This window comes from Lontra canadensis, unplaced genomic scaffold (genome assembly GCF_010015895.1).
Source record: "Lontra canadensis isolate GAN:19392208 unplaced genomic scaffold, GSC_riverotter_1.0 scaffold38, whole genome shotgun sequence".
Classification (NCBI taxonomy): Eukaryota; Metazoa; Chordata; class Mammalia; order Carnivora; family Mustelidae; genus Lontra; species Lontra canadensis.
In genome coordinates, this window is record NW_022631032.1 from 4,523,162 (window position 1) to 4,546,138 (window position 22,977).

General features: G+C 46.4%; 1 protein-coding gene across 1 annotated transcript in view; it reads left to right on the forward strand.

Moving 5' to 3' along the window:
- MUC13 (mucin 13, cell surface associated) overlaps nt 1–14,353 on the forward strand; it is a 30,217-nt gene extending 15,864 nt beyond the window's left edge. The window contains exons 7-14 of the mRNA XM_032869778.1: nt 2,760–2,815; nt 6,350–6,510; nt 7,021–7,146; nt 7,460–7,592; nt 8,241–8,278; nt 9,786–9,870; nt 11,970–12,171; nt 14,313–14,353. Of these exons, the coding sequence (XP_032725669.1) occupies nt 2,760–2,815; nt 6,350–6,510; nt 7,021–7,146; nt 7,460–7,592; nt 8,241–8,278; nt 9,786–9,870; nt 11,970–12,171 (801 nt within the window). The 3' untranslated portion in view covers nt 14,313–14,353. The remainder of the gene's footprint in view (nt 1–2,759; nt 2,816–6,349; nt 6,511–7,020; nt 7,147–7,459; nt 7,593–8,240; nt 8,279–9,785; nt 9,871–11,969; nt 12,172–14,312) is intronic.
- Nucleotides 14,354–22,977: the final 8,624 nt, after the last annotated feature.

Genomic DNA, 22,977 nt, shown 5'->3' on the forward strand with positions numbered 1-22,977 from the left:
AGATGTTAGATCTGAAGGAGCTTTTACAGGACCTTCAGCCAGTGTTTCTGAAAGTTCAGCTTTAAAGGGAAAAAACAGTAGCCTGTAAATATGTCTTAGAACCCTAAGTGGAGAAACTCTTATAAAAACTAAAGAAGACATTGAAGACCATATCTTTTAATTCAGAATTATTTCACTACAAAAGAGTTTTACAAGCAGAATTGGTAGAACATAAAACATCATTGTCCAGATGATTTATAGATAGCATGAGAGAGCTAGTGCTCATGACCAAACAGCCCATGCCTGGCGCTGCTAGGATAAAAACCATGGCTCTAGTAGCCCAGCCTTGGCCTTAGCCCCTTGTCATACCTCCTGAGCACAATGGACCAGCTGACCATGACTTACCCTTTCATCCCGGACCTACATTCCAGCTCTCCCACTTGGATGATACTCAGTATATTGAGGATAGTAACATCAGTGTGTTCCTAATTCCAGGGAACCCCTGTGTTGTCCCGTGGCTTCACCGAGCAGCGGCCACTACGTCGCCCAAGCTTGCTTTGGATGTGGGTGTCCAAAAGACCCCTCCTGCCTTCAGATACCAGTTTTAAGACCCGATCTCAGTCAGGTCTTAATTTCAGGGGGACCAGGAGGGCATAGAGCATTCTTCTAATTTCCAGGAAGCTCTTCTCCTGAAGGGGATAGCCAGAACTCTTTTGCAGCTTCCTGGAGACAGGAAGAGAGAAGCAATTGACTTTTTTCAAGGTCCTCTTAGCAGACACTTTGTAGCCCTGGGGCGTCCCAGCTCAGGCCCTGTGTGTCTCACAGGGTCCATTATCTACCCAGCTGGATCCAAACAGTCTACAGAGGGATTTGGAGTTCCCCTGATGTGTATGGGCCTGGCATTTTATGTGTAATATTTCAAATTAAAACAGCACAACGGAAAGGATGGTACTACGGTGCTATTTTGCTGATGAGGCCACCAAGGATCAGGAAGGTCAAGTGACTGTAGGTCACCCAGCTGATGAGGGAGGAGGTAGGGACTTGAACCGAGACCTTCAAGCTGCTTCTCGAACTCCTCCTCACCTGCTGGCTGTGTTGTACAGTAGAAGCCTGGCAGGCCTGTTTGGGTAACTCCTGCCTTCTTGTCCAGACTTCAGTTTGAGACGTGTATATCCCAACATTCTCAAAGGGTGACCTGGAAGAATAAAAAAAAGGAGACACATTCTCCTTTGCCAGATGCTAATTTTGTAATATCTCTTCTTTGGGAATAAGAAAATTAGATGGGCTCTGGTCAGTAGGCCAATGAGAGGGACTTTGGAGGTCATCCATTGAACTTCCAGGCCTCTGATGGTTTACAGAAATACCAGCTGCTCCTCGCGTTTAAAAGAATTGAAAAAGGCATATAGATGTGTTCTGGACAAAAGGCTACCCAGAAGAATGAGAGCATCAAATTTATTTGAATTTCACTAGAAGAAAAGAGAAGTAACATCTTTCTAAAATGACACTGGTTGCCATGAAGAGAAAAATAATAAAAAGTCATGAATTATAAAAAGTTTGCACCAACCCAGTTCAGTGATATGTGAACCCAGTTCATATGATAAAATAGGGAGGCTGGGGCCCGTAGAGGGGAAGACTCGTCCAAGTCATATCTTCCACATTTAATCCATTCCATCATTTGTCTGCCAGTGTTTGTGGAACAGTTCCTGGGGGTTGCCCTGTGCTGAGTGCCGTGGACTAGGGAAGGTTATGTCATCAGAAAGAGAAAAAACACCCTATTCTTGGCATTAATGAACTTAACATGCTCATTGGGACCCTCACCCCAACTCCACCTCACCCTTGCTAGAGGTTCCAACTTTATCTCTGGCCCCTTGCAAGTATCTGGAGTTGTCTGCCTAGTAAGACGTACCGTTGCTGGAGCCCCACCCAGCTCCCAAAGCCATGTGTCACGTATTCCATCTCACTGGATAAACACTGTAGCCCCCTGTGGTAGGAATTACTCTCACCTCTAGGTTTCTGAAGAGAAAGGTGAAGTTCAAAGCCACCATGCAAAAGCTGACACGGAGAAATTTGGCTTCAGATACCCTTCCCCATTCAGCCTGCTCCCTTCTGAGCCACGCCGCTTCTGAACATCCCTGGGTAGACTCCTTTCCTCTCCCCATCCTGGCATCACTGCCTAAAATGCTCTAAGGCTGGTCTCCTTTCTGAAGCTCCGCCTGGTTCTTGGCAACCGGAAGTGTCTTTGAATTTGTGTGGTAGATTGTGTTGCCCTGTGGCGTTCACCTCTCCCCACTTCTGGGTATAGTCCCCTGACTCATCACGGGGCAGGACCCGCCTGTCTCGGCCATCTGTCTGTGGCATGATGCCTTGTCAAGGTGGGCGATTAAAGAAGTGTTCCCTGAGGGAATGGAGGAGTTCACAAAGCGTGCTTGTAGAGAATTCTTTAACAGACATGCAAACTCACATATGCAAAACTCCACGGGGACTTTGAAAACACAAACTGAGTAAGTTGGGCACCTTATTTTTTTAAAAGTATGATCGCTGATTGGGCTGGGTGCCTTGGGTCTTTTTCCTAGATAACTCTGACATTTCGGAATCGTATTAGTGTAAAACAAAAATTAATCAAAAGGTGTTAGAGCCCATGTAAGCAACAGATTGCTGTGATGAGCCACGTGTATTAACACAAATGAGGTTAGAAATGTATTTGTGTGAAAACTCAGGTGTAGTATCATGTTTCCCCCATCTTTGTGGTTATTAATACATCTCTTTGCCTTCCTCCACAGTTTAAAAGCACATTTGCCAATTCTGATTACGGACAGACTGTGATCAATAAAGTAAGGTAAGTTTGCTATGGACTGATGGGATACTTGGGAGGCCGGTGTATGTTTGCCTAACTTCGGGTCTTCTCTCGAGTTCTCTGAGGCCCTTCAGTGGCAAATCATAAGAAGAGGTGGTCAGTCTGAGCACTGGAGAGGGCTGTGCTTCCAGTGTCACACTGACCCTGGCCTGGATGGGCCGGTGGTAGCTTGGGGCAGCAAGATGCTGTCTGTGATTGTCTCCTTAGCAACCTGTACATGTGGCCCAGGGTCTCCCTCGGACCAGTTGGTTTGGTTTCATTCCTTGGCTAAAACCACACCTGGTCAACCCCTAGAATGTGCATTCCAGAGGGCAGGGAAGAGAAAGAATGGCTCACAGTTGTCTCTTTTCTCATGGGATGGGAAGTAAGGGAGAAAAGAATATCCCAGTCACAACCTAGCTACTGAGGGGCCAGCAGTGAGCTCTTTCTGCAGGAATAACAAGCAATTACTGAGCATATCCATATGCAGTGACCAGTGCTGGATGCCACCTGGGGACCTAGAGAGTCAGAGGAGTCTCACGAAGGTAGTGATTCCATCATGGCCTTCTCTGAAGCATATCAATACATGTGCACTACAGGCTGGGGAAAGAAGGTTCTAAGGTGAATGGAGTTGTACAGAAAAGGCAGCCCTAACATAGTTACATTTTAGGGTTCTCCTGTCGCATCTGTCTTGATGAGCTTTGTCAGATCCTCTGTGGAATAAGACACGGCATACCTGTTTGATACACACACATTCAGAGGAGACCTCCTATAAAGGTGGTGAGGTTGGAACTTGGCAGTGAACAAGGGGCCAAGCAGTCGGTACCCAGGAGGCCAGCGAGCAGCCTGATGGGGGAGGCATGGGGATCACATGGCGAGAGGAAGACGCCGGCCAATGCCCTGAAGCTGGATGTGGGTACATGGCAGACACCTGCTGGAGTGCTGTGCATTGTTCCTATCTGTGTCGCTTCTGGAATAGGGAACCCTACATGTGTGATAGAGAGCTGGTCCCATGGGGTCATGGTAGGGAGGTTCCCTGATACTGTTGCATACATTTCCTTTTTAAAGGACTTATTGAAAGGGAGCCAGGAGCGTTCAGAGGCAACCTTCTACATAAGAGAGGGTTTCAGAGACGCATCAGCTCGGGTACCCCAGGGGATGTGCAGGGCCTTCTCTCACCTAGAAAGGCATTTCTTCGGCTCTGGTCCAGTGCCCTCTGCTCCCTGAGCTCTTTCTCTATGGCACCAATGTTGGAATCGGAAGGATCCTCAGAATTTCTCTCTCAAATCTCTCTTTGGAAAGAGGAGACAGGCTTGGGGAAGCTGTGACTAGTCTCGTTACAAGCCTACTGCCCTGATCATTTATGCTATGTCGTTTGTCATTAAATATGTGGTGGTTCCATTGTTCCTTTCATTGTAATATCTTGCCCCCTAAATTGGAGCGTGCTCTAGTAGCTTCTTTTTTTTTTTTTAAAGATTTTATTTATTTATTTGACAGAGAGAGAGAGAGATCACAAGTAGGCAGAGAGGCAGGCAGAGAGAGAGAGGAGGAAGCAGGCTCCCTGCAGAGCAGAGAGCCTGATGTGGGGCTCGATCCCAGGTCCTTGGGATCATGACCTGAGCCGAAGGCAGAGGCTTTAACCCACTGAGCCACTCAGGCGCCCCAACTCTAGTAGCTTCTTTGAACGAACTGTGCATGGCATTTCTTTCCTATCCTCACTGCAAAAAGATACCAGAGATTTCTGGTCATTTTCAACTGATAAAGAATGACTTGTATCAAATACCCTTTTCTCACTGCCCTGTATATTCCCTAGCCACCCCTAAATCCTATCATGAATGAATCGTTTTACTTTAGAATCTGAAGCCCATTTTGTTTCGGGAGACTTCCTTTGGTGGTGACTGTTCCTAAACACAGAATTTGGTTCCGATTTTGGATTTTCTCGATTGTCCTGAAGAACTAACATAGCTGTAAACATTTTCTTTTTTTTTTTTTTTAAGATTTTATTTATTTATTTGACAGAGAGATCATAAGTAGGCAGAGAAGCAGGCAGAGAGAGAGAGAGAGAGAGAAGCAGGCTCCCTGCTGAGCAGAGAGCCCAATGCAGGACTCGATCCCAGGACTCTGAGATCATGACCTGAGCCGAAGGCAGAGGCTTAACCCACTGAGCCACCCAGGCGTGCCTGTAAACATTTTCTAAGTAGGCTGGCTATGTTTCCAAGCTTCTGATGTTTATTCAAAAGTCAGAATGGAAAAAAAGAAAACAGGAAAAATATATCATGAGTCTTAAAAATGCATAGCCACAGGTTGAAGAGGGAAGGAGTTTTTGGAAAGTCCTTTTTTCCCCTCCTTATCTCTCTCTTTTTTTTTTAAAGATTTTATTTATTTATTTGACAGACAGAGATCACAAGTAGGCAGAGAGGCAGGCAGAGAGAGACAGAGAAGCAGGCTCCCTGCAGAACAGAGAGCCCGATGAGGGGCTTGATCCCAGGACCCCTGAGATCATGACCTGAGCCAAAGGCAGAGGCTTAACCCACTGAGCCACCCAGGCGACCCCCCCCCATCTCTTTTAGTGGTTGTATCACTTGATTCCTCTTAGATGGTGGAAGAATTAGAACTTGGCACAGCGGTTCTTAGGGCTCCAAACTGTAGTGTTCATGTCTTGTTCATCGCAGGCACTTGGTAACTGGGGCTCTGATGGTGTTCTGTACCCCTGCTCCCTACGCCCCACCCTCTGTGTTTCAGTATATCATGAGTACCAGCTCAGCAGGAGACCTACTCTCGATTTTCTACAGAAAGGGGCAAGTTTCAGATGTTCTCTGTCCTACTTCTGGTTAGCTGCAGGCTTCTAGCTCCTAAAAAGGATTGTCCACAAGTTTTCTCAGTATCCTTCTGCAGGACATCGTTTGGCTGGAGATTACTGCTGAGCACACGTGGAAGAAAGCCAGATCTCTGGGCCTATAAATCGCCATCTTCCTGCACCCTCAGGCCCACCGTATTCGGGCCCCAGTTATGGATAGAGGATAGTGGATCGGGACTAGAGCTGGGAGGGGTGCCTGGGTGGGTTAGTTGGTTGAGCATCTGCCTTCAGCCCAGGTCGTGATCCTGGAGTCCTGGATTCAACCCCCACATTGGGCTCTTTGCTCAGCGGGGAGTCTGGTTCTCCCTCTGCCTCTGTGATCTCTCTCGATCTCACTCTCTCTCAAATAAATAAATAAAAATTTTTTTAAAAGGGGGGGTGGTAGTGCACCTGGGTGGCTCAGATGGTTAAGTGTCTGCCTTCCGCTCAGGTCATGATCTCCAGTTCTGGGATCAAGCCCCATATCAGGCTTCCAGCTCAGTGAGGAGTCTACTCCCTCTCCCTATGCCTCTCCCCCTGCTTGTGCTCTCTCTCTCTCTCCCAAATGAATAAATAAAATCTTTTAAAAAAGAAAAAAAAAGGACTAGAGCTGGGAGACTGGGGAGTCTGGGAGGTTTTGAAGACCGGTCTGTGGACCTTTTAGTTCAGTTCATCAAGTGATGGATTCCTTTCATTTTCAGCAACTCGTCTTCAGCAAGATCAGAGATGCGTGCTGGCAACAGTGCTGTTGTGGTTGAGGTCTTAAACATCTTCGCAGAAACTACAAAAGAAAACGAGAAGACTGTGTATGAATCAATTATAAATGCAATTCAAAACAACGCAAATTATATGGGATACAGTGGTAAGTATTCAGTACTTTTCCTCGAAGTCCCTTGAAGACCCACTTTTTGTAAACATTTCTATTCTCTGTGAGAAGAGGGGTGGAAGAAAAGCAGGAGACTTGAATCCACAGATGGGCCCTGTTCCAGTTAACTAGTCATTCTTCCTCCCTGTCTTCCTTTGCTTGGTTCTATCCTTTCCAGCCGCCCCCCAACCCAAGTCATCACACTGACCAGTTAGTTTGCTTCTCTCTTTGGAAGGCAAGAAGAAAGGAGAAACAAGAAGGCTTTATACCAAGTTGTAGCTTGGTATAACTTGATCCCAGATGATCCCAGAAAGCCTTCCTTGCCCTGTTTCCCCTTCAGGCTGACTCATCAGCCCCCAGCACAGCTGGGACAATTCACTTTTGCTGTGTTACAAAGCACCCCTTAGCTTAGTGGCCTGAAACAACCACCATTTATTTATTGCCCTGCCGTAATTCCCCTCCCTATTGTCTTGCTGACCATATTTTGGAATTGTCTCTGCCTCTCAGCTCGAAGTCTGTGTGATTATTACGGTTGTGAACCAGAGAACGAGCAAGACAACTGTAACAATAGTTTGCTGTGTAAATGCAAGCAGGGGATGGAAAGACCTAATGCCCAGGTCCCTGTGTGTGTGGGTGAGTGTTCCACTTGCTTGTAAGTGTTCTTCGCAACCCATGTGTTCTCTCCTTTTGCATTTGCAAAATACGAGCTTTACTGCTCACGTTTCCATGTGCGTTCCAGAGTCTGAGGGGTGTGGAGATGGGCTTTAGACACACGGACCTGGTGAGGCAGCTCATATGCTTCTTACAAGGACCGTTTGGGTACGCAGCCAGGGAGCACCTTGCTTTACCCAGGAAAAACAGTATTAAAAAATCATGTTCTGTGGCATAGCATTTTGGGGGTCAAAGGGGTTGTTTCTGAAAATAACTCAGAAATTTTCTTTTGAAGCTTCTGCTGTCAGGTGTCCCGACACTTGCAATGCAGACCACAATAAGCAATGCTTAGTGAACAAGAACACTGGGAAGCCTGAATGCGTGTGCCTGCCAGGCTACAAGGAGAGTGATGGTGGGATCTGTCAAGAGTAAGAGAAGTCACTCCTTTCTCATCTTCCCACAACAAGAGCTAGACACAAGGGATGGAATGTATAGCATATGCATGGGTTGGAGTGCTGCCATACGTTGGTAGGTGTAAGAGCACCATCCTATAATCGTTATCGGCATCAACAGTTCTAGAACATTCTCTGGGTGCTGGAACCGTGCTAGGTAATACGCATCACACAGCAACACTGTCAGGAACAAATTCATCTCCCATTTGCCAGAGAGCAAAGTGAAGCTCAGAGAATGTCAGTAACAAGCCCCAGCTTCCAGGGCAGCAGCTGAGTGGCAGAGCCATGTGGCCTTGCCCCCAAGGGGACCCACGATGCTCTGTGCCTCTGGGCTTCAGCTTAGTTTGAATTGCTGGATCTCCCTGAAGCTCAGAGGATGGAGGGTTCTGTCAGTAGGAAATAGGACCACTTGGAACTGTGTCCCCTTTTCTGCCTTCCAGAGCTCCATGGAAGGTGCTCACCTGGAGGAGTGGGAGGACAAGGAAAGGAAGCGGAAGAGGAGAAGGAGAAGGGGGAGCAGGTAGAATGAAAGGCAGATGGAAAGGAAGGCATGGCAGTTGGGTGGGAACTCTGATGTGTTCCCCACAGAGACTCTATACCGTGGTTTCCATTCTTGTATCTTAGGTGCGCGTTTGGTTACAGTGGAGTTCGCTGTGAAGACCGTGAGTATAAAAGTTTTGCTTTGTTATTAAGCTTCTGAGAAATAGGGAACACATTCAGAATTCTGCCCAGGATTCAAAGTCTCTGGTTCCCTTCAAAAAGAGCTAGGAAATCTGCCTGCAGTCTCTGTTCTGCGTCATGCCAGCCCATGCCTACCTTGCGGTCATGGGCAGCAGCCCCCTGTTAAAGCAGATAGCAGAACCCAGCCCAAGAGGTGGGCTCTGGACTTGGCCAGAGCAGAGGAGGGCGTCCGTCATTCTATTCATTTTCTCTTACTAGCAAGGATAAAAGACAAGTATATTCCAAAAATGTTTGTGGTCATAGGAGAGCAGGACTAAAAACCCTTTAAATACTCAAGTCTTTTTGTCCCCACGCTGTTTATTAGCTTGTGATATGTTGTTGCCAGTGCAGTTGCTTCATTCTGTCCCACACTCCACCCCCACAGGATTGGGACAATACTAACTTTATATTTTTTATTATAGTATATTTTAAATTTTATATAATGAACTAAAGATAGATGATCCAAGATGGAGGAAACATTACTGTTGGCCTCTCAGCCAGCCACAGAGTTGGTGGTGAAAGTGCTCTCAATTTCTACTGTATTTTGTTGCAAGGCTGGGTTTGCTAAGATTTCTCTTCCTTTTGGGCTTCCGGTGTGCATACCTACAAGATGAGAGGTTGGACCAAATGACCTTTGAGGTCCTTTCCAGACTTGGACTGCACCCCCAGGAATCCAGGTTGGAGGTGGCATATATGGCAGTCACGAAGCAGAAAGAGACAGAGTGTTCTAGATCAGCTCTGTCCAATAGAAATGTAATGGAGCCTCATATTTAATTTCAAGTTGTAGAAACTCTAAGTACATTTCTTAAAAAGAAATAAGTGAACCTGATTTTAATAACATTTCACTTCATGTATCAAAAATATTTTTCAACATGTCATCATTGTAAGAGTTACATAACAGTTTTTTTTTTCTCTTATACCGTGTGTTTGAAATGAAATCTGCCATGTACTCAGGCCACCTCATAGCCACATTTACCATGCTCGATAGTGTGAGAGGATACAGGTAGCCATGAGCCCTCCCCCCACTGATTCTAGCCAGCCTCTGTTAGTGACAAAATGTAACTCTAGCCTCATTACCCCTGCTTATCAGCAAGATGAGACTCGAGACTCGAGGCTCGTGTGGGCAGCCAGAGGCAGCAGAGCTTAGGAAGGGATGCATCCCTCTGTTGAGATCTCATCTCCACAGAGCCCAGGAAGGCCCTGCCCCCAGACCGTGGCTGCCTCTGTGTCTATGGTCTTCTTTTATGTGACAAGGAAGCCTCTTTGATTGGGTTCTAAGGACACACTTGTGGGGATGGTGCTAAAGGAGATGAGCCACCCCTCCCCCAGCCTGCCACCCAAGCTGACCCTGGTGGGGGTGGGAACTGCTTGGGAGCACAGGGATCTGTGCAGTACCCAATGGGGGTTGCTTGTGGGAGGCTGTGCCTACTCTTTGCTTTTCCTTTTCAGAATTTCAGCTGATCCTCACTGTCGTGGGCAGCATTGGCGGCGCCCTCATTCTCTGCCTGGTGATCGCACTGATTGTCTTAGCAAGGTACGGAGGGAACCCATCCCTTTCCCTAGGGCACATCACCACCAGCATCATGCTCAGGGTTCTAAACATATCATCTTGCTGGGGCAAAAGAAGGAGATAAGGCAAAACCTTTCTAATACTGTTGGCTCTCTCTCTTACCTTCATTTGCTTTGGCTTATGGAAGCCATACGTGATTACTGAAGAGAACAGAAAAATGTGTAAAGGAGCACAATTAAAAAATCACTCAGAACCTAACTACCCTGAGACAACTAATATTTTGGCATATCTTTCCAGATTTTTTCTTTTCAAATGATTTTTTTCCTTTTATTTTTTTTAAGATTTTATTTATTTGACAAAGGGAGACACAGTGAGAGAGGGGACACGGGGGAGTGGGAGAGAGAGAAGCAGGCTCCCCGCTGAGCAGGGAGCCCAATGCGGGGCTCGATCCCAGGACCCTGGGATCATGACCTGAGCTGAAGGCAGATACTTAATGACTGAGCCACCCAGGCTCCCCTCAAATGGTATTATAGACATAATTTTGTGTCCTTTGTGTGGGTTTTGTTTGTTTGTTTTTAGAGAGAGACAAGCATGTGCCAGGGGTGGGAGGGAAGACAGAAGGAAGAATACCAAGAGCGTGGAGCTCGACTCAGGGCTCAGTATCACAACCCTGAGATCATTACCTGAGCTGAAACCGAGAGTCAGACATTTAACCAACTAAGCCACTCAGGTGCCCCACCCTTTGTGTTAAAAAAAATACATTGTTAAACAGCTTAACAAGGTCTATTTTTACTTAATTTTATAATGTGACATAACAACCATTTTCTGATGGCCCTGAAACTCTCCGTTAGTAGTTTTCAGCCACACTCATGTTGTCAAGGATCATTCGTCAAGGCCCTGGGCCCAGTACCCTGTGGCAGGGGGCCCGACCTGGGCTTCAGCTGAGCCCCGTGCCTTGTTCTCTCTGCAAAGCCATTTCTCAGGTGCCTTAAGTGCTCTTCGGAAGAACTTGAGTAGAGTCCTTTCATTTATTCAACAAATATTTAGATAAATTTCCCTGCATTAACTGGCAGAGAGAACACTGTTATCTCTATTCCATTCGAAATGTGCCAAGTGGGGATGCACTTTGGTAAAAACAAGCTGCTTGTGGGTGACACTTCGTTCATACCTTATATTTTGGCAAAAGAGGTATTTTTGCACGATAATGTGAGAGGATAAATAGATATTGTTTCTTTTTTATTAGTCCAGTTTGATATTAACTCTTCCCCAAAGCCTTTATTACAAGGACGCAAAGCTGGGAACCAGAAGTGTGACTTTCCCTTTTCTAGGAAGATGGCCAGAACATTCTGTTCTGGAGCAAGGCTGTCTCCTCCTTTCATAGGAGGATTGCCTAACTGTCTTGGGTCTCCAGCATCCTCAGGGGCCGTTTGTGGAACCTTGTGACCCCACGACGGCTATGTTTCTCAGCTCCTGCTTCCTGCTGCAGAGTGAGGCTGGCCCCTAGTTCAGCCTCCGGTTCATGGTTCCTGGGAACACATCAAGAATTATTAATTGCTTGCCCATTCCAGGGGGAATGAAGCTTCTCTCCTCCTCTCCTTTCCTTGGTTAGACAGGAGTGTTCCCAAAGGGCGGGAATTCTTCCATAAGCTGGGCTGGCTCCCGGGTTCACAGGGTGAGTGGGTCTTCCCTTACGACATTTCTGGTAAGAGACAGTCATCCTGGGAGTGCCCTGTGGTCATCATTATTATAACAAAATTTGCATGAGACCAACCGAACTGGATGGCAGTGTTGGATCAGTGTTAACATTCTGGTTTTAATGGTTACAGAGAGCTTTTGAGGAGACTGTCTTAAAACTTAGGGAATGTACAGTGAACAAAGTAGTGAAGCATTATGGGTAGTGGGGTGTCAGGTATAAGCACTTATTCTTAATGCTGCAGAAATGGTAACAGTTGGGGAATCTGGGTGGGGGCCCATGGAAGCTCTGTATAATTTTTGGTGTGTACCTTATATGTAAATTTGAGATTATTTCAAAATTTGAAAAAACATTTTTAAAAAGAATACTAACATTTGCTTTAAGGAACTTTCTGCCATTGTCAAATCCTAATTCTTGTCACCCTTTATAGCTCAAAGAACAAAAACAAGAATATTGAAGAAGAGAATTTGATTGAGAACGACTGTCAAAATCTGAGACTGCAGCAGACGACGACAGGCTTCAGCAATCCCGGAGCAAATGGGAGCATCTTCCCTAAAGTCAGGGCAAATGTCCCTGGTCAGCCACAGAATCCCTACGCGCGCCAGAGAAGCGAGCCTTGCCCTGACTACTAGGTGAGTCAGTGGGCTGGAGAGGGAGTGGAATGCCCAGGGCAGAGCAGGGACAGGGACCAGGCCATTGTATCTTCATGTCCTGGCCGCAGGGTTTTTGTTTGTTTGTTTTTGCTTTCTGATCAAAAAGGAAAGATCAGAGAATGCCCCCTCCTCTTGTTTTTGTGTTTTTGTTTTTGTTTTTGTTTTTTTACTCCCTCTTATCGTTAAGTGGCCACCACTCGGTCCCCTACACTGACCATCTACGTGACTTGTAGACACATCACTTAATTTTCCTGGCCTTCTATGTCCTCAGCTATAAAAAAGAAAAATAATTTAGATGCCCTTAAGGTCCCTTTACTTTATAAACTTTTCCGGATAGGACTCCAGTCATTGTGATGACAATTTCCAAGCTGTTTGAGGATCTAGGACCCAGGTCAGGGAAGAACTGTTGGATGTAAACAGGGTTCTGTCCCATCCTTCTAGCCTGCCCATGTCAAGGCAGATCTCTCCTTTCTCCCCACCCCCCCCCCCCCCCCCCCCCCCCCCCCCCCCCGCCCTGCCAGACCTCAAGGCATAACCCAGTCAGTTTCTACAAAGATAAGGCAAGTGGGGCTGGTGCTGTTTTATTTCCCTTGGGAGGACTTTCAAGGAGCATAGCTTGTGTTCATTAGATTTGTATTGGATAGTTGTCCTGGCCTTGCTTACTGTGGTCTGAATGAATCTTTAAGAAGCAACTTTGATGGGGAAGGGAGCCAAGGGAACTGAGCTAGAAGGAGGGAAGTTGTGGGGAGAGAGGAAAAAGGGACCAGAGAAGAGAGAGGTTAAAAGAAGAGCAGCAAGGGGAGAAATTACTTCCTAAAGAAGCAAGAACAGGGGAGGAGGGGAGAGAGGGAGGGGTGGGGGAAAGCCTAACTTCCAGAAGAGTTGAAAAATAAAGAGGGTGGAGGAGGTGAAGGCAGCTGGAGGGCGGCAGAGGGGGCTGAGGAAGGGGGCAGGGGCTCCGCATTTTCTGTGCACATTTCTCTTCTGCAGACTTCCCTGGGTGAGCACACCGCCCGCTGAGGCTCTCAAGTCGCTATGACCGTTCTGGGAAAACCTGCCTTGTTTCTGTTTTGAAAACCCATGATTTATTTTTTAAAGATTTTATTTATTTATTTGACACACAGAGATCACAAGCAGGCAGAGAGGCAGGCAGAGAGAGAGGAGGAAGCACGCTCCCCACTGAGCAGAGAGTCCAATGTGGGGCTCCATCCCAGGACCCTGAGATCATGACCTGAGCCGAAGGCAGAGGCTTTAACCCACTGAGCCACTCAGGCGCCCCCCATGATTTATTTTGCACATGAAGTTTTCTTTAGTCGTAGAAGTCATTAGTTTCATGTGGGTACAAGGGGTTCACTCACACGAGGCGTGCCATGTTGGGCCAGACACGTGGTCTAGTCCTCAACAGCCAAGAGCCCAAGTTCTGTGGGAGTGCCTGCTGGCCCCACCCAAGGGGAACCTTAACCGGCAGACTCCTTACAAACCTCCCTTCCTCCTTATGGGGGAGCCTTCACATCAAGCATGCTCTCTAAAGAGAACGCCTTAGAGGCGAAAATAAGCATGGGATTTAGAGCGTGGGTTTGACACCTTGCCCCTTCTGTTAACTTGCATCAGCTGTGTGATCTTGGATAAGTGATTTACTTCTCTGGGTTTGTTTTCTCATCTGTAACATGGACATAAGGATTTTTATCTCCTAGGATAAAAATCAGATAAGCTACTGTGGACAGAGAACCTAGAACAGTGATGGTTCTAATTTTAAAAATAGTATTCAGGGCGCCTGGGTGGCTCAGTGGGTTAAGCCGCTGCCTTTGGCTCAGGTCATGATCTCAGGGTCCTGGGATCGAGTCCTGCATCAGGCTCTCTGCTCAGCAGGGAGCCTGCTTCCCTCTCTCTCTCTCTGCCTGCCTCTCTGTCTAGTTGTGATCTCTCTCTCTGTCAAATAAATAAATAAATAAATCTTTAAAAAAAATAAAAATAAAAAATAGTATTCAAACAGTGTTACTCGAAGTAATGGTACGAGTGGTTAATCTGCTCTTTCTCAGATAGATCTGTTGTAGTACTTCTATTCTAAGAGTTTTGTTTTGTTTCTTTCCCCATCTCTCTCTTTCTCTCTTTTTGTCTAGAATGGTAACAACTGGGGACCCTCCATGGCCCTCGACCCCGTGTCTGAGCTTTTGTTTAGAGTGTTTAAAAGACTAATGAAGAAGCGAGCAGCCATGAAGATCCGGCCTTCGGAATTCCTCTGCCACCCAGCACCCAGCCTCTCTGGATGGAAGTTGTGACTGTTTTCAACGGATGCAGCTTGTTTGCTACGTACCTATCAAACTAAATGCACATAGATGCTATTAGTACTTGTAAGATGGATGATTTTGTCCCATCAGTACCATGGTTAGTTTGGGTTTTTTTCCCTGCTGGGGCAACGATAACCATTTCCAATCTAGAGGAAAGCCCCCAGGATTGTTGACTCCCGGGAGAATGTGGCTTTGAGTTGATCACCTGCAGATCTGTGACCTAATTCTGAGCGACTCTTAGGCGTCAGCTATGGAGGTCCCAGGGTGTGGGAAGAAATACCATCTTTTAAGGTTCTCGGGCTCATTCTCTACTAAGATAGGATGCTACTTCCTTCCCTCCAGTGTAGGCATTTCATCACCCTTGCCCTCCCAGGAACTTGTGACCTGGCCTCACACCAAGGACACAGAAAAAAAGACATGTCTCTCAGCCTGCCCAGGAGGGCAGGATCTTTTTGATGTTAATTAGAAGGCCCGGACTAGAACTGCCCACCATGGAGTACATTCTAGAGTTTCTGAAATGCCAGGAACTGGAAGAGACAGAGGAGGAAAAAACAAAAATAAAAACCGTAGCCAGGAGTAGGAGGAGCAGAGGCAGAAAGAAGCTGGGCTGGGAGGTTGAGTACAGGACAGTGCACATGGGGTCCACCTTGGTCCTCAGATCCCCCTCCTTGATGAGCGAATGGACATTTCCTCCGATTCACGTCCTGCCCACAACTTGGAGCCTAAGCAAGTGTGAAGAGAACACGCCAGGAGCGAGAGCTGGAAGACACTTTGAAATTGCAGATTCTGTTTGGCTGATGGGGAAAGAGGGGGCTTCTGCTCAGGCTCCGGATGTCCGGCCTTGGGACGTAGACTCCAGAGCTCCTTCGTGGAGGCCTTGGCCTCCTCTGTGGCCACCAGCGTGCACACAGCCACAGCCAGCGCACGCTTTCTTTAATGTTAATAGTGTCCTTGTTTGTATCTAATGTCTGGTCCTCTTACAAATTATTTTTATTTGCTATTAGTATTTGTTCTTACTATTTGTTCTTACTATTAACTGTAAGAGGTAATGAATAAAGTGTCTTTGGCAGATGGTGTCCTTCCTTGTGTTTGGGCCCACAGAGCAGTGAGTTTGTCCTTCCTTCCTTCCTTCCTCCTTCCCTCCCTCCCTCCCTCCCTCTCTTCCTTCCTTCTTTCCTTCCTTCCTTCCTTCCTTCCTTCCTTCCTTTCTTTCCTTTAACTTAAAAAAAAAAAAATTCACATTTACCTTTAGAGAGGTTAGAAGGTGCCAAGGGAGAGGGAGAGAGAATCTCAGTCATCCTCCACGCTCGGCAGGGAGCCAACATGGGGCTTGATCGCACTAACCCTGAGGTCCTAACCTGAGCTGAAATCAAGAGCCTGACACTCAACCGAATGAGCCACCCTGGTGCCTCTAGGCTCACTTCCAAAAACAGACATGACACGTGGCAAACCAGACTGACTGATATCTGCAGCCCTTGTTAGACCACCCAGGGTAATTTTTTAATCGTGTAGTAGATGTTTCTGGCTGCTGTCCCAGGAACATCCTACTTCTCTCCCATTATGAAGCTGCCAAGCATTTTGGGTGGGACCATTCTGACCCCCAGTTCCAAGGGCCCAAGCCAATCATTGGAACCCCATTTCCCCTGTTGTTGATGGGTTTAGTGAGCACATGGCATAAGTGGATTCAGTTAGAATAAAGCCTAGGACACCTGGGTGACTCGGTCGGTTGGGCATCTGCTTTCAGCTCCGGTTGTGGTCCCGGGTTCGTTCCTGGAATTGAGTCCTGCATCAGGCTTCCTGCTTGGTGGGGAGCCTGCTTCTCCATCTCCCTCTACCTGCTGCTCTGCCTACTTGTGATCTCTCTCTCTCTGTCAAATAAAGAAAATCTTAAAAGAATAAAGCTTAGATTTTACTAGGAGGCTTGGAGAAAGAGAAACTCTTTGTTCTCTTGACAAAGTGGGCTTAAGGATATGAGGCCTTGGACTGCTTCAGTTTCGCTGAGCTGACATTCTCTTAGCAGAGCTAAGAGAACCATGGAAAAATGGGGCAGGAGCCCTGATCAGACCATGCCTGAAGTATCTGGAGTTTACTGTTGGTCCACTGTGTGGAGCTGAAAGCATCCTCACCGACACCACTTGGGTTTACTCTTGTGTTCACAAGGCTAGGGGGTAAATGGGATTAAAGAAACACCCTTAGGAGCTCTTAATACCTATAAAGATATTAGATATTCATCAGGTCATAGCAACAGAAGTAATGTAGATGTAACTTAAAATGGTTGACCTTTTTTTTTTTAAGATTTTATTTATTTATTTGACAGAAGGAGATCACAGAGAAGCAGGCAGAGAGAAAGGAGGAAGCAGGCTCCCTGCTGAGCAGAGAGCCCGATGAGGGGCTCGATCCCAGGACCCTGGGATCATGACCTGAGCTGAAGACAGAGGCTTTAACCTACACCAGCCACCCAGGTGCCCCAAAATGGTTGACCTTTTTTATTTTTATTTATTTTTATTTTTTATTTTATTTATTTATTTATTTGACAGACATCACAAGTAGGCAGAGAGGCAGGCAGAGAGAGAGAGAGAGGAGGAAACAGGCTCCCTGCAGAGCAGAAAGCCCGATGTGGGGCTCAATCCCAGGACCCTGGGATCATGACCTGAGCCGAAGGCAGAGGCTTAACCCACTGAGCCACCCAGGCGCCCCTGGTTGACCTTTTTTAAAAATATATTTTATTTATTTATTTGAGAAAGACAGAGAAAGCATGAACTGGGAGGAGAGGGAGAAACAGGCTCCCCACTGAGCAGGGAGCCTGACAGGGCTAAATCCCAGGACATGACCTGAACCAAAGGCAGACTTAACTGACCGAGCCACCCAGAAGTCCCAGATTGGCTAACCTTGTAACATGCCATCACAGACTTTATTCCTGACCTGCATGTTACCTCTACATTTAAGGATGATTTTTTCCCCCAAGATTTTATTTATCTGACAGACAGAGATCACAAGTAGGCAGAGAGGCAGGCAGAGAGAGAGAGGAAGGGAAGCAGGCTCCCCACCGAGCAGAGAGCCTGACGCAGGGCCGGATCCCAGGACTCTGAGATCATGACCTGAGCCGAAGGCAGAGACTTTAACCCACACAAACCTTGAGAGAGAGTGTGTGAACATAGGAGGAAGGGAATGGAAAAAGTAGACTTGGGGATCATGACCTGAGCTGAAGGTGGACAGTTAACCGGCTGAACCACCCAGGTACCCCTACATTTTTGAAGATCATTCTGGATTCATTGTTAGAAGTAGGCTGTTTGAACCTCTCTTCTAAAGAGTCCCCCCTTCCTTGTGGCGTACTGGACCTCGGCATGCCAGTTTCCATCACTTTGCAAATGTCCCGGGCCATATGAATTCTGACTTCATGACCAGAGTATCCCCCATTTTTCACAGACTCTCGTTGCTATTGTTTAAATAGAAGGAATTCTCTAAATACATGTGTAATGTTCATGAAATGACGTTCACATTCAAAGTTGCTTTTGAGTCTTACATAATATGACCCACAATTCATTTGTTTCTGCTCATTGGGAACTTCTCGAAGTTTTCCACACTTACTGTCCGCCAGCCTTGGAGGGCTGTCAGAGCAAACTTTCTAAGATGAGAATTTGGTCACGATGCTTCCTTGCTTGAGGCTTTCAGGGCTTCTCCACCGAGAGAACAAAGCTCACAGAACTGAGGCAGACTCTTGTGGCTCATGTCTCCTGGTGACCGGGCTGCCACCACCAACTGCTCCAGCTTTGCTGAATCTCCCCACGCCACCAGAACCTGCTGTCCTGCAAACACACCTCCTCTTCATAACTCCATTTCTCCATTCATGCTGTTCCCTGCACTGGGAAAGCCCTTTCCTTAAAATCTTTTTTTTTTTTTTTTAAGATTTTAGTTATTTGTCAGAGAGCGTGCGCACACAAGCAGGCAGAAGCAGAGAGAGAAGCAGACTCCCTGCTAAGCAAGGAGCCCAATGTGGGACTCGATCCCAGGACCCTGGGATCATGACCTGAGCCAAAGGCAGCAGCTTAACCAACTGAGCCACCCAGGCGTCCCTAAAATCTTATTTTAAAAAACTCGGTTGAGGGGGAGGTGCACCTGGGTGGCTCAGTCAGTTACGCGTCTCAGCAGGGAGTCTGCTTCTCCCTCTGCCTGCCACTCCCCCTGCTTGTGCTCACTCTCTCTCCCTCTCTCTCAAATAAATAAATAAAAACTTAAAAAAAAAAAAGCCCTTTCCTTCAACTGTCTCCTAATCACCCAGCTGTCTTGATCAGCTAAACCATCATCTCCTGTGACCAGCTTTTCCCAATCTTCTCCCACAGCCCTCTGCAGGAGAGGTATGCCTCCTTCCCATCCCAGCAGCACCCTGAATCTACTTCCCCCGGGAAGGAGGTGGCACACGGTGAGTCTGGGTTTCCTTCTCCCCAGGACAATGCCTGGCATGGAATATTAAGTAATTGTGAAACAGCAACGTAAAGCCGGCTCTCCCTGCTTTGTCTTGAGGAGTATGTTCATTGCATGGTGATGGTTCATTGTGGTGATGGTTTCACAGGTGCATCAAAACTTGTCCAATGGTACAGTTAGTATATGTACAGCTTATTGTATGTCCATTATATCTCCACAAAGCTATTTTTGTAAGTGGGGAGTGGACTCTCACACAGGGGTCTCTCTGACCTTGATGGAGGCATCCTCTGATCACGGCTCTAAGACGGGACAGGAATGTGCACATGTTATTCTGCTGGTCTCTACACTGGAATGAAGGTTCTCTGAGGTCAGTACTGGGGGAAATGAGCTGGAGATGGGATGCTGCCCAGCCAACGGCAGGTCTCAGCTCTACATCGGTGTCACCCGAGGTTTAAAGCTCACTGATGCCTGCGCCCCAGAACACTCCATTGGTCTAGGGAAGCCTGAGCATACGGATTGCTTAAGTCCCCCGGGGTGACTGGAATGTGCAGCACTGAGCATCCTCTGGAGAAGTAGGACAGGCCTCCAGTTGCCATTAACACCAAAACAGTTTGAGACATAAATCTCTGGGGCAGTTTTGCCCCTGAACCAAACGACCCCCAACCCTTCCCAGCAACTGGGCAAATTTCATGGCCAGTAGGTGGCGCTATATCCTTTGACTTTCAGAAAACCCAACCTCGGACCAGGCAGCTCTTTCAAAGGCTCCTTTGACATCCTTAATTTTGATTGCACTAATAATTTCCCCTCGACTTTTCCCTGGTCTCTTCAAATCCTCGCTCTTGTGCCAGAGAAACATGAATGTTTTCACTTTCATAATATTTGTGCCATTTTTACTGAGTCCTTAGAGATCAGACATGGTTCCCTTTATTGGCTCTAAAATACCTGAGTATTGAAGTAGTGTTAGTATCATATTATGGTACATAAAATTTGATACAACTATTCAGATAATCAAGGTTTTCTTTCTTTCTTTTTTTTTTTTTTTTTTTTTTTTTTTTGAGTGGGGAGGGGCAGAGGAAGAGGGAAAGGTTGAATCTTAAGCAGGCCCCATGCCCTTCTCTGAGCCTGATCTGGGTACTATCTCAACCCTGAGAGCATGACCTGAACCGAAATCAAAGAGTTGAACACCTAACTGAGCCACCCAGGTGCCCCCATCACTGTTTTATTTCATGGTGATTTTCCAAAGTAAAAAAAGGAATCCATTTTCACAGAAAAATTCTTCAGTTAAGAAAACAAAATGTCACCAGTGGGAGGTCTCTTTGATCCACTTTCATGAGGTGAGCAGGTCTGGATGGGTTTTTTATTTTTTTATTTTCATTTTTTCCATTTTCAAAATTTAAATTCAATTAACATATAATGTGTTATTAGTTTCAGAGATAGAGGTCAGTGATTCATCAGTCTTATATAACACCCAGTGCTCATAACATCACATGCTCTCCTTAATTTAATGTCCATCACCCAGTGACCCCCATCCCCCCACCTACCTCCCCTCCAGCAACCCTCAGTTTGTTTCCTATGATTAAGAGTCTCTTATGGGGGCACCTGGGTGGCTCAGTGGGTTAGGCCTCTGCCTTCGGCTCAGGTCGTGATCTCAGGGTCCTGGGATCGAGCCCCGCATCGGGTTCTCTGCTCAGCGGTGAGCCTGCTTCCCCCTCTCTCTGCCTGCCTCTCTGTCTACTTGTGCTCTCTCTCTCTCTGTCAAATAAATAAATAAATAAAATCTTTAAAAAAAAAAAAAAGAGTCTCTTATGGTTCGTCTCCATCTCTGGTTTTGTCTTGTTTTCGTCTCTTCCCCTATGATCTTCTGATTTGTTTCTTAAATTCCATGTATCAATGAGATCATATGATAACTGTCTTTCTCTGATTAACTTATTTTGCTTAGCATAATACCTTCTAGTTCCATCCACATTGTTGCAAATGGCAAGATTTCATTTTTTTGATGGCTGAGTAATATTCCTGTGTGTGTGTGTGTGTGTGTGTGTACCACATCTTATTAACCTATTTGTCAGTGGGCATCTGAGCTCTTTCCATAGTTTGGCTATTGTGAGCAATGTTGCTATAAACATTGGGGTGCACGTGCCCCTTCAGATCACTACATTTGTATCTTTGGGGAAATACCCAGTAGTGCCATTACTACTGGGTAGTAGGTAGCTCTATTTTTAAGTTGTCAAGAAAACTCCATACTGTTTTCCAGAGTGGCTGCACCAGCTCGCATTCCCACCAACAGTGCATAAGGATTTCCCTTTCTCTGCATCCTCGCCAGCATCTGTTGTTTCCTGACTTAACTAATTTTCTGGCTGGGTTTTTTAGAGAATAAGGTTGGGGAGAGGCCTGGGGTACAGTACGGGGGTCTTCCCCTCAAACTCCATGCTATGAAATATGGCTTCTTTTATTCAAAGAAACTTGGGACAAAATCATCAAGGACTCAGTAATTCCTGCTAAGCCTGATTTTCTGAGCCCACAGTGATGACATATGGTCCACTGGAAGAATTTTCTTCCGCCTCCAGGTGAGACAAGGAAAACATTCTGCAAAAGTCTATTCTGGAAGGTTTGCATTAGATATCAGAGGATGAGTCAGAGTTTACATGTTGGGAAAGATCAGGGATAAAGACTTCTGTGAAGAGGAAACACCAACATGCAAAGGTGAGAGTGTTTTTGAGGCTGAAATGCGGGGTCTGGAGCAAAGGGCCTTGTGTGTTATATCCCTATTGGATTCCTGGACTTTTGGTTACACCAAGTATGTACACTGCCTTCTTTTTCTAAAGAGCAGGATAAACAGCTACAATTGGTAAGGCATTTACTCAAGTCCTGTCTTCTGTAACAGTTATTTTTAATTTTTTTAAAAGATTTTAATATATTAGAAAGAGAGCAAGAGATCACAAGCAGCAGGGAAGAGTAGAGGGAGAAGCAGGTTCTCTGCTGAACAGGGGGCCCAAGGCAGGGCTCGATCCCAGGACCCCAGGATCATGACCTGAGCTAAAGGCAGATGCTTAACCGACTGAGCCACCCAGGCATCCCTCAAGTCCCATCTTCTGAGGTAGAGTAACTTGCAAGCCCTCAGTGGTCTCTCTGGAAGGAGGGAGCCCAACTTCCTCAAATTATGGCTCACGAGCACTCCGCCTTGGGTCTAGCTTGGCTCTGTCCTGTGCGCCACTTGGAAAGCAGTGACTTGGGTGACTTCAACTAAGAGCCACAAACCCCCACAGCTAATTACAATTTGGCCTATTGATCTGAGGGTAAAAGGCCCTGTGTTTGCTGTCAGTGAAGATTTAATTGTGACTGGGGACGGATGCTGGAAGGGCATGTGTGGCACTCTCTGTAACAGAAGGCCCACTGTAACCCTGGAGGGCCACCTTTTAGACATGACTTAGACGACTAGGAGGTCAGAGCTATTGCCCTTAAAAGTCATTTAGGTCTGCCTCCCAAATTTAGGAAGTAACAGGCAGATTCAATCAATAATTATTGAATGCCTACTATGTACCAGGAATTTTTAGATGCGTTTACTAACCTGCACACAGATATTTTCTAATCACAAGACCATCTATTAGATGACATTGCACTTTAGAAAATATTAATGTATTACTGTAAATTTCTTTAAAATGAACTCAAATTATATTAAGGCCATGTCGTAGTCACACTGACGATCAGAAATTCCAAATGAGGCAGGTGTCATATCATAGAAAGGAGAGGGGTCCCTGGAGTCAGAGATCTCAGCTCTGTCACTTATTAACACTTCTCCAAGCCCCAGTGTCCAAATGGGGGAGAATAAGGCATGTTTTATGGTGGTTATTTGTATGAACGATACGTACTCGGCTGGGCACCATCCTCTGGGCCTTTCTGAATGTGCAGACACTTAGAACTGCATTTGTCTTCGTGAGGAAGCTGGAAACCCATGGAACTATTTGGAAATAGAATGGCTTGTAAGCCAGGGAGTCTCCTACACCTGTGCAACCAGGCTCCTACCTCCTTGCACCCGAGCTGACTGCTATGCTGGGCTGACCCTGGAGCTCTGTGTCTC